The sequence below is a fragment of the Triticum aestivum genome, chromosome 6B, assembly GCF_018294505.1.
Source record: "Triticum aestivum cultivar Chinese Spring chromosome 6B, IWGSC CS RefSeq v2.1, whole genome shotgun sequence".
In the NCBI taxonomy this organism is placed as follows: domain Eukaryota; kingdom Viridiplantae; phylum Streptophyta; class Magnoliopsida; order Poales; family Poaceae; genus Triticum; species Triticum aestivum.
This window is the reverse complement of record NC_057810.1, coordinates 138,136,971-138,148,830: the sequence shown is the minus strand read 5'-3', so window position 1 is coordinate 138,148,830 and position 11,860 is coordinate 138,136,971. Positions and strand designations below refer to the sequence as shown.

The following is an 11,860-nucleotide window of genomic DNA, read 5'->3' as shown; positions in this document are numbered from 1 at the left end:
CCATGCAACCCGTGATCGTTGCATCCATAGCATCTCCTCCCGGTACAAGAGTTCATTCATCTTGTTAGTTGCTTCTCTGATCTCCTTACGATCTGCATTCATAGACATTAGCTCCTCTAGGCGAGAGCGAGACTTGTTAATTTCCTTGATTACATTACCAAACTTTTTCCTACTCCAATCATGCAACTTTTTCATCAAGTTTCCTAGCCCAGAAGCAATCTCACCAAGGTTGAGCATTGATCCCAATTCAGTCCAAGTGTTCATAATTACCTTCGGAAGCGTGGGATCCCTCTCCCACATAACCTCATACTGGCGACACCTCCTCCCTTGATCCTGCCTTGGCTCCTCTTTCGAGAAGCGTAGCAGAATTGGCAGGTGGTCCGAACTAGGAGCCACCAGGTGCTCCACCTTCGCATGTGCGAACAAATCTCGCCAGGAAGTTATTTGCCACGGCCCAGTCTAGGCGGACCCTGACATTCGCCCGGCCACCACACGTCGATTGTCATATGTATGTGGGAGCCCTGCAAAACCAAGATCACCCAAGCCACATACTTCAAGCGCATCACGAAAGTCGATCATCTGACCTGCCGATCTTGGTGTTGCAGAAAAGTGTTCGAAGCCCCACATGGCCTCATTGAAGTCGCCAACCACTGCCCATGACATGTTGGCTTGTCGGTGCAGATCACGAAGGATGGACCACATGCGATGCCGATCCTCCGTTCGGGGCTCGCCGTAGACACAAGTGAGCCTCCAAGGTGGCTCGCCCGTGCCGTTCATCACGAACGCGTCAATATATCTCTCATTTATTGTTTTTACATCCAGATTCAAGGACTCATGCCAATACAAAGCAAGACCACCACTAAGACCAACACTATCTGAAGCATCAAAACCTCGTAAACCTAACCGAGCACGATACCTACTCATTTTATTCTTAGACTGCCTAGTTTCACAAATGAAAACGATACTAGGGGAGTGAGCTTGCACAAGGCTCACAAGATCACGAACTGTCCGGGAGTTCCCCGCCCCCCAGCAGTTTCAACTTAAGATATTCATTGCTCCTGACGGGGCTCCGCTGGCCCCGTCAGTTCGTCGGCGGCCCCTGGGCCGACTGCCTCCTTTTTGGTCATCACCTCCTGCAGGTCATGATCACAAGTCCCTCCATGCGCGTGAGACTGCTGCCCCTCCAACATCTCACCGGTCTCGTGCTTCTTTAGTGTGCCTGAAATAGCACCAAGCTCCTTCGATCCGTCTCTGTCCTAGCCGTCGTGCCCACGGCTCGCCGGCACCGAGTCCGTCGTGCCCGCCGTCCCTGTCATCTTGAACTGGTCCCAGATCGCCGGCGTCATTAGCCTCGGGTTGAGTCGTGTAGCAGCCTCGGATCCCCCGGAAGGAGGCTTCGGGCGAGCAGCATCCACGGAGGGAGCCCCATATGTGCCCCCACCAGCCTCCGGGTTCTCCTTGGTTACCACCGGAATCTTGCCCGAGCTTTGCGAGGCTGCCGACATGCCAGCAGGCGGCAGGTCCGAGACAGCCGCATGGTTATACTCTGGTGGTTTGCGTTGTGCCCTTGGCTGCTTCGTCAAAACCCTAGATGGGTGTTTGTGAGCGGACGTAGGATACTCCTTGCGTAGATGCCTAGGACACCGAGAGTCCCGTTCAAAGACGGCAGGATCGCAGGGCCGTCTGACCCGGACGATCGATTGACGGACGAGGCCGCTGTGGTTCCGACTGCCCGCATGGAAACGGAAGCGGAGGACATGCCACACACGGCCGGCGCGGCGGCCGGCGGCGGTGGCGGCGGGGCTTTCGCCATGTGATCGCCTCAGAGATCGATCGAGAGATGGATACTCACATGAGAAGATTGTATTTTGCGGGTGAAAGACTAACAACATTGTTACTCTAGTCTAATTGCAGTTTTTTTATCGAAGTCTTTGGAGCATTTTTTCTAGTAGAGATTGATACCGCGAAGAAAAGATGTTTTCAAGAGATATTTCACTGCTCCGAATCAGGATCTTCCTTCTTGTGGAGCCCGAGTGTGATGATTGAATCGATCGAAAGGCTTGATTCGAGTCGGGGAAACGGTTAAAGCTCACTACTACTAGCAGATGTGTCCGATGTGTAGTATATCGCATAACGTCAGGTACCGAAAGCGAAAAGATCCACATCCAAAAATGCAGCCTCCTCTTTCCCCTCGCGCAGGCCGGCTTTGGTCGCTTCGCACCACCAACCAGATTCGTGAGCCACCTCGCGCCCACGCCCCCCCATTTCCCTTCCCTCCCTCCCCTCGCTTCGATTCCTTCCCTTCCACTCCAAGCAAGCAAAGCCGCGGCCGCGCCCTCTCCCCTCGGATCCGCTCCGCTCCCATGGCGCCGCTCGGCGCCGACGCGGCCGCGGCGGCGTGGGCGGCCGTGCGGGCGCGCGCGGTCTCCCCGGCGCTGACGGCCGCGGTCTGGGCGTGCCTCGCCATGTCGGCCATGCTCCTCCTGGAGGCCGCCTGCATGAGCCTCGTCAGCCTCGTCGCCGTCCGCCTGCTGCGGCTGCGGCCCCAGCGGCGGTTCAAATGGGAGCCCATGCCCGGGGCCCTGCCGGGGGCCGAGGCCGACGCGGAGGACCCGCCGGGCCGCCGCGAGTTCCCCATGGTGCTCGTGCAGATCCCCATGTACAACGAGAAGGAGGTGAGGCGTCCTCCCAGATTTTCGTCACGGGGTGCTTGGCTGCTGCCGCTTGAAAGCTGAAATGCCTCGTGCTGTTCGCGCTGCTTTTGGCCTTTTGTGCGCGCCCCAGTCCGATTCAAAGTTGAAATGTACCTGCAGCGCCGTACTTACGAAACTTTCCTTTTGCGAAATGTAGCTTAGGGTGTTGACATTGTCGATAAACTGCTAGTCTACGAAAAAACTAGTAGTATCACGCTCAGGACTAACTGAGGAATTGGGGCGGGGTTTGGATAAATGCGTCTCTGCATTGCCTTCATGGTGTCAAGTACAGTAAAACTGTTCTATGCAATAACTATTAAACCATCAGGTGACATTCTTGTTTGTGTTGTCATAGGGAAACAGTTGCCAGTATAGGTTTAGCGTTTTGTTTACATCTCTCGGCAGCTGACTAGCAGTGCCAGGTTTTGCCTCGCAATAGTTTTCTGCTAAGTCTGAAATGTGGCTGAATCTCTGAACGCTGTTCTTACGTGTCTTGCTGATTCATAGTATTTGACACAAAGGATTGTTGCTTATTCTTATTTTATGCCTTTTGCAGGTGTATAAGCTGTCCATTGGAGCTGTTTGTGCTCTCACATGGCCGCCGGACCGTATTATAATCCAAGTCTTGGATGATTCAACTGATCCCATTATTAAAGTAAGCCTAGATTGCAGTGACAAGGTTTCTTGATTGAATGAAAATAAATGTTTGTTTATTAAGTTTTGGATCAAAGGGTGTTGCTGTGATGCTCATGTGAAATTATTCATGCACCAGAATGCTTGTCCCAAATAAACAATTAGTATATCTGCATCAACATATGAAAGTGTGTATGTGCAGTTTTACACCTACTTCCAGCACCCTTCAGATGTAGAGACAACGGTGTCAGAAACATGAAAGTACAGAAGGATGCTTTACATTCAACGGTTATACCATGTACGTTCAACATCGTAATTCTGTGAAATGGTCAAACTTGCATATTAATCTAAGCATGGGTAAAGTATTACTCCCTCCGATACAATAGAGGCTGCGTCAATTAATTCGGATCGGAGGGAGTGCTATTAACTGGATTTTGGCCCCATGGAGACAGTACCCTCTCACTATGCCTCGTCTAGTTGAACTCCTGACATACGTACTAGTTATAAACCACTCTTGTTGAAGTCTTTATGACTTATTTTATGATCTTGTACTAACTTACTTTCTTCTCGATTATTTTCTATTCAGTCACATGGATAGAATCATTTGATTGCTTGAATTTGCTGTTGACTATGGCTTAATGCATGAGACACAATCTGATTAAATGTTTATGAAGTACTCAAGGTTGCTCTATTTATCTTGGAAGGCAATAATAGGTGTGAGGACAGCTTGAATCCCACATGCTAAGAATGTATATGAATATACGAAGTGAAAAATAGTCTGTTTAATACTCCTACCTGTATTCAGATTATTGTGCCACTGTATGGGTTTAATCATTTTTTCGAAAGTGCAGGAACTAGTGGAGCTTGAATGCCAGGAGTGGGCCAGCAAGAAAATTGACATAAAGTATGAAGTTAGAAATAACAGGAAGGGATACAAAGCTGGAGCTTTGAAGAAAGGCATGGAACATGTATATGCGCAACAGTGTGAATTCGTTGCTATCTTCGATGCAGATTTCCAACCTGAATCTGACTTCCTTCTAAAAACTATACCATTTCTTGTGCATAACCCGAAGATTGCACTTGTGCAAACACGCTGGAAGTTTGGTGAGCATAACCATAATACTTTTTAGTATATGCACATAGTTAAGACTATCAGATTGTGCATGTTCTGGAGTCAAGTACATAGAGATGGATTTGCATGATACTTTCTCTGCTTCAAGAAGTATTTACTATTTAAGATCAGGAGTGTTTACTCATAAAGTAATTGAGTCTGCACAAATGCTGGTCCTGCCTCGATAAAATGTGAGATTCTTGTTATTGGGATGTTTGAAGCTGAAATTTCACCTCAAAGCTCTCGTGCTTACCGATGTAGGTAGTCGTGCTCTAAGTCGGAACAATATCTTCATGACTTGAAGTGATACTGGTTAAAAATGAAAACTGTTTTGGGTAAATATTTTGATATTTCTGAACCTTTGTTGTATCCTATGACAGAAATATCAGTCTTTCTACTCCATAATAGTAGTCAGCACTGACATAATTTTGGGCACAACTAAATTCTGAGGCACTTAATTTTGTCCCATTATGATTCTGTTGGCCCTCAAGGCCTCAATGGTATTGGTGATTGCAGCAACAAAAGGCTGTGAAACTTTTTAACATGAAAAGATGGCTAACAAGTTTCACCCAAACTTCAGTTTAGCCTCTTCAATAACTTTTTTCCTTCAGATTATCATTAAAGATTTGAAGTTCTGATGCAAGTTCTTCTCCTTTTATATGAAAGTGATAATATCGATAACTTGAAGTGAGGATTTCTGTTTATTCTGATTACAGGATGTTCCTGACCTGGCCTTTGCCCGGACGATTTTGCAGTGAACTACGATGCTTGCCTGATGACAAGGATACAAAAGATGTCCCTGGACTATCATTTCAAAGTCGAGCAGGAATCAGGCTCATTTATGCATGCTTTCTTTGGTTTCAATGGTAAGAGCCAATCTTATAGCCATTTATTTGAGGTTCCAATGAAGCCTGACACTGTAAGTTCCTTGAAATGGTTCATTTGAATTTAGATATTGTGATTAATAGCAATTCTTTTTTGTCAACAGGTACAGCTGGTGTGTGGCGTGTATCTGCTATTAATGAGTCGGGAGGATGGAAAGATCGGACCACTGTGGAGGACATGGACCTGGCTGTACGGGCGTGTCTCAAGGAATGGGAATTCTTGTATGTAGGTGATATAAGGGTATGTTTTGCAGTCTGCAATTCCAAATAGTTGTTTCTCATTGAGCATGCGCTATACTGTATTGTATTGTGCCCTGCATCATTACAAGTACAAAACTTACACAGGTCAAGAGCGAACTCCCAAGTACCTTCAAGGCCTACCGTCATCAGCAGCATAGGTGGACTTGTGGTGCTGCCAATCTCTTCAGGAAAATGGGATGGGAAATTGTGACAAACAAGGTGTGCCTTCTTGAACCTCACCGCAAAAGACAATATGAATATCATGTAATGTCTGTCATCTCATTATGCAGGGGGTATCAATATGGAAGAAATGGCACCTTTTATACAGCTTTTTGTTTGTACGGAGGGTCATTGCTCCCATCCTCACATTCTTGTTCTACTGCGTTGTCATTCCATTATCTGCCATGGTTCCTGAAGTCCATATTCCTGTGTGGGGGTTGGTCTACATTCCTACTGCCATTACCATCATGAATGCCATTAGAAATCCTGGGTATGCATTAGTCGTTTTGTCCAGAGTACAGCTTCATGTGGTTGTTAATGTTGACATCTTTATATGACCTTATCTGGTACGCCAGGTCTCTCCATCTGATGCCATTCTGGATTCTGTTTGAAAATGTGATGTCCATGCACCGTATGCGTGCAGCTCTGACCGGTTTACTCGAGACTGCGCACGTGAATGATTGGGTAGTTACTGAGAAGGTAGGAGATCTGGTGAAGGACGATTTTGATGTCCCACTCCTTGAACCACTGAAGCCCACTGAATGTGTCGAGAGGTACGTGAACAAACCTGTAGTGTAACAGTTAAAGTTTGTACTCCAACAATTACGTCAAACTGTGCAAGAACCAAACAAATGTTGAAGAATGTGCTTCAAACTCCAACATTCGCCTTTGCAGGATTTACATCCCTGAGCTCTTGCTCGCGCTCTACCTCTTGATATGCGCCTCGTATGACTACGTGCTTGGAAGCCAGACATACTTCATGTACATCTACCTCCAGGCCTTAGCATTCATTGTATTAGGGTTCGGTTTTGTCGGCACGAAAACCCCGTGTTCCTAGAAATTTGTTACCATTTTACAGTTCAGAGTTTGTTTGTTCCTAGGACTGCAATCAAGCTCGATTTAATCTGACAAGGGCAATCTATATGAAATGGGACACCATACATGTTGTATAGGCTTTAGTTCATACAGAATGGTAGATGAGTAATGGATTTGAGGGTTCGTAGAATCCTAGTTGTACAATGATGGATGGCCAGGTTGTATTCTTCTAACTGCTTTACAGATTTTTCTTTCTTTATGATTATCTTGTGTAGATCCCAAGTTATTGAGACTGTAATCACACCATGGAAGGCAATGAAATACATACATGATACATTATCTTTTTGTACCGAGGTAGAGCAGCAATCATTTTATTTGCTCTCCTTCTCTTATTTGCTGTCTCGTGCCCATCAAGGCAGAGCAGTGAGCTATTTGAACCATTGCTACCCAGCTAGAGAGGAGTCGCGCCCCCTGGCGCACACCCGTGGCGTTCTTTTTTGTTTCATTTATCAAATAGTGATGGTACAAATATCGAATTCCTGAAACAGCTAGGTTATATATTTTTTGAGTGAGATATGATGCGGTTCATAATACAGGCTATATACACTACTTTACGCATACACATAATACTAAAGTTTAGAGGATACACAAGCTAACTACCTCCAATAAATAGTGTACATTTGCGTGTTAATAAGCCTAAATACATCACTGGCAATGATAAAATGAACCAGCTAGTAACATCCAGCAAGCATCGCTGACAAATCCAGGCATTCCAAAAGCATATTCTGCCAGCCAGCACCTCTGACCAATCAAGGCATTCCAAAGGCATATTCCACAAAAAGAGAATCACGATAACCTGCAAGGAACACATCAAGTAATATAATACAATAAGCTATGAAGAGCCAGACATTGTTATTATTTTAGTAATATAGATCCCAGCTAATGCCTGACCTTTTACAATGCACTTTTTTTTTCAGTTTCTGGAATTTAACATCCTCAACCTTTTGGTATTTCAACAAAAATCCTCAACAACAGCAACTGAAAGCTCCAAAGCTACGACGAATTGAAGCATGCAGATTTGGTTCAACCTTTTTGTTTTGAATTTTCACTGGGGGCAGGGATAGACCGACGCACTAGCTATTCGTGGCCAGGCAGGAGAGCCAGCAGTCGACATCACCCCTGTGATCGATCGATAGGCGTTGCGCCAAAGGACAACATCATCACAACATCAATGCCCTAGAGTGAGGGAGGTGTCCCTGTTGAAGGCGGCTCCATTTCGGTACTTCCACAACCACTAGTAGCATAACAGCAAGAACGCCGGGGTTGTGCACCGCGGGGCGATTTCATTGACAACCAGCTCACGTGGGGATGAAGTCGCGTCCATGATGTCCCGAGTGAGGCCCAACACGTCCCAGAAGAGCACGATAAAGGGGCATCGGAAGAGAGTTAGTCCGCACACTCTGGCACGTCCCTGCAGATCGGCCAGTTGCAATCTTCCACAACGAGGATGTTTTATGTTTGCAAAGCCTGGGGGAGGGGGGATTTGTAAGTGCATCTATTGTCACATGTGTGGGTTTTGGATGATTAATGAAATAATGGTCAAGGGACTAGTGTGTAAGTGCATCTATTGTCACATGTGTAGGTTTTGGATGATTAATGAAATAATTGTCAAGGGACTAGTGTGTAAGTGCATCTATTGTCACATGTGTGGGTTTTGGATGATTAATGAAATAATGGTCAAGGGACAAGTGTGTAAGTGCATCTATTGTCACATGTGTGGGTTTTGGATGATTAATGAAATAATTGTCAAGGGACTAGTGTGTAAGTGCATCTATTGTCACATGTGTGGGTTTTGGATGATTAATGAAATAATGGTCAAGGGACTAATATTTTTGTGAGTATACACAGGTGAAAGTCCCTGATGATTTGGTTTAACCAGTGGGTTATGACCCCTAAAAGTGTTGTAAGAACATTGAAGTCTTCGGAATGCCATATGGAGGATTGAAGCATGAATAATAGTGTTTCTTTGTTAGTTTCTTTTATTCTTCATTTGAGTCGAAGGGAATATTAAGGGGGTCTAAGTGAAGCAAGATTGAATTCTTCGTGTGTGTGCTCAATCAAACCTATATACACTTGTGAGTTAAGACTTGGAAATCTTCTTCCAAGTGAGCCTTCTAGCTCTTTGTATCGAGGGTGATTCTTTGGAACACTTGAGAGTTATATTCCTCAGTGAGGAGTTAGGGAACCTGTTGTAAGGTTGTCCTAGGTTCTTCGGAACCCTAGGAATTTGAGAGTTTGAATTATGATTGTTCTGACAACTAGCAACAACACATTGGTGGGCATGTCTCCCCCAGCCTCCAATGGTCATACCAGTGCCAACCATGGGCCCCAACTATAAATAGACCCCTACCCCTTAGATAGAGGGTGGTTGCTTGAGAGAAATTTGCCAAGTGTAAGCAGTGGGGATCCCTCTCACTGATTATGATTCAATCCTAAGTGGGGGAAAATCACCTGATCCGAAGAACAAAATGATTGAGCATAACCAAAGAATTTGATCGAGCCTAGCTTGAACATGTTACCCTTAAGGAATTGCCATCCTCTAGATGGCTAGGCTTCATCCTTGGGTCCTTTCCCGTACCAGTCACCCCCCCTGCTTGCTTGCTTGACGCCCTAGAAGGACAAAGGTAGAACATCAGCCGCAACCACCAGCCTCCCGCGTCTCTCGCAAGGCCGTAACACCCTCCGTGCGCATCGATGTCACCCTCAACACAACATCATTGTCGCAACATCCTCCCCCGTCCGTCCTTGTTGCTAGCATTGCCACATCGCAATCCCAACATACGACGTGGTTGGTCGGAAAATCGCCATCGTCGCCCCCTCCGATTCATCATTGTTGGCTTGCAACGCCATGAAACGGTAGAAGCATTTTCCATCTCCAATCGTAGCATCATTTGTTGCGTGTTGTAGAATTTGTCGGCTCGCGGTCGAAGCATCTGGGGTCACCTGTTCCAACATTGCTGATCGCCGGCCTTCTCAGTTCCGCCTTTGCCAGTTGTACCACCGTGCACATCCTATTCCAGCTAAGCCCGGTCCCACCGAGAGGTTTCATCCGGTCTCACAGAAAAGCCTAAACTTCAAAGAGAGGGATTTTTTGAGAACAGGGTGTCACCCCGTTGGCTAGGATAGCATGGAGCTATCTAGCTCACCTGGGTTCGAGTCACGGAGTGACCAGTCGTGCTTAGAGTTTCTTCTATAAAAAAAATACCTCCAAGGGCTAGTCCTGGATTGTCTTGTTTTTTTTAAGTCAAGGGATCCAGCTACATTTTTTAGACAGAAAAACTATAATTTTGATGAGGGTTCAAGCTAAATATCTACACTCCCATTAGTTAAGAGTAAGAAAAGGATGTAACTGACTTATTTCTGTAACTTCCCTCTTTCTTTTCATCAGTTAATATGAAAAGTTGAGACATTTATTTTGAAACGGAGGGAGTAGTTTGATCGTGATTGGAAAATTTAGAATCATTTGTTGGCTCAAAAACTGTGATACTGGTATACTTGACACCTATCTTAGTATTTGGCTCGAGCCCATCCACAAATGTTGTCAGAGATAACGTTGCCGAGGCGGAACAACGGGGGTTGTTAGGGTACGTGCATAATCGATGCCATGTCTTGCGCCGCCTCTCTATTTCTAATGGAACAACGTGACTTGTCATCCAATCTCTCCAGAATGAGAGGAACGACCATGCTTCCCCGTGTTGTGAATCTGCTGGTCACCAAGTCCGGCGGCCGCCGCCCGCCCTTCGACCTGCACCGCATCGATCCCTCAGGCTTATTCTACCCTACCGGATTACCAAAACCAGCAAATCCAGCTCCGGCCACGGCTCGGCTTCCTCCCGCCGCCATATCCTTCGACTGCTCGTGCCCATGGCAAGGATACGGGTTCATGGATTTCATGGCCCTCAACAACGACATCATCACCATGGAGCACACGGCCCACACCCTCATCTACGACGGCGCCTCGTGCGACGTCCGCAACATGAACCAGATGATAGCCCCCAGGCGCACCTCCATGTCCATCACTGTTGGCGACACTCTTTACGTCATGGACCTGCGGTCCAAGGTATACTACTTCAAGGTTTTCAGCTACGGACGACCACCTCTGGGGTACTGGTACCGGAGTTGTCTCCAACCGCCGCCCCTTGATCCCAACGACCCGCCTGTGCCCCACCGGCGCCCCTATGCGGTTAGCGCCTACGCGGTGGTTGGCGACTCGCAGATCTGGATGTCCATCATGGGCGCCGGCACGTACTCGTTCGACGTAAAGAACGGCGCATGGAGGAAGGCAGGCGAGTGAGCACTGCCGTTCAAAGACCGTGCGGTGTACGCCCCAGAGCACGGCCTCTGGTTTGGCTTCTCGGCCGGCGACGGGCAGCTCTGCGCAGCGGACATGACGCTGACGACGACGGCGGCGCCAGCCCTGGTGCACGTGTGGGAATAAGATAGAAGATCTGCCTCCTCCAGAGGCATGGATTCCTACGGGGGAGCACATCTCGCCGCTGGGCTCTGGCAAGTTCTGTGTCGCGAGGCTCTTCAGAAGAATTAAGCGGATGAACTTGAGATTTGAGAGCATTGCGTTGCTCGCCGGTGTGGAAGTTGTCAAGGATGTCGGCCGAGGAAGCCTCGAGATGATCAAGCACAAGTGTAAACGTTACTTGTTCAAGGACAATGAGGTGAAGCTGTTGTGACGCTCAACAAAAGCGTACTTTTAGATCAAACACCGGTTATACACTCTGAACCTGGCATGTTGCCATAAGATCTGCCATGCAAGTTACATCTTACATCTTACATGTTGCGATAAGAACCTGCGGATGTGGTATGTTCTTCTGCTACATCAGGCCTGCCGCTTCTGAAAAATGCATGTTACATCTTACATCAGCCGGAACCCCTACTAGTTTAGAACATCAGCAATTCAGCACGAACCAGAATGTTCCAGATTCATGCTTTAACAGTAGCAAACACACAGTCACTACATCCACTCGTTCAAACTAGGAAACGAGCACCAGGTTTCAAGCATCTAGTTTATGTTTAGCATTCACTCCACGGGATGTTCCTTCATCAACCAACATGCAAATGCGATACAGCAGAAGCAAAAGAAACGCATCACATAACAGAGTTCAGAGTAAGTACCTACATAGATTAAGCATTACATAGCATCCCGAGTCCTCAAATATCCCCTCCCCAGTCTTGACAGGAGATGTCCATAC

At 46.9% G+C, this 11,860-nt stretch overlaps 1 protein-coding gene across 1 annotated transcript; it reads left to right on the top strand.

Annotated features, from left to right (window-relative positions):
* Positions 1 to 2,297: 2,297 nt before the first annotated feature.
* Positions 2,298 to 6,930, top strand: LOC123136180 (probable glucomannan 4-beta-mannosyltransferase 4). The gene is made up of 9 exons (XM_044555497.1): positions 2,298 to 2,675; positions 3,250 to 3,348; positions 4,178 to 4,430; positions 5,193 to 5,303; positions 5,426 to 5,562; positions 5,667 to 5,780; positions 5,852 to 6,051; positions 6,137 to 6,334; positions 6,456 to 6,930. The coding sequence occupies exons 1-9, from the start codon at positions 2,364 to 2,366 to the stop codon at positions 6,616 to 6,618; spliced, it is 1,587 nt and encodes a 528-aa protein (XP_044411432.1). The 5' UTR covers positions 2,298 to 2,363; the 3' UTR covers positions 6,619 to 6,930.
* Positions 6,931 to 11,860: the final 4,930 nt, after the last annotated feature.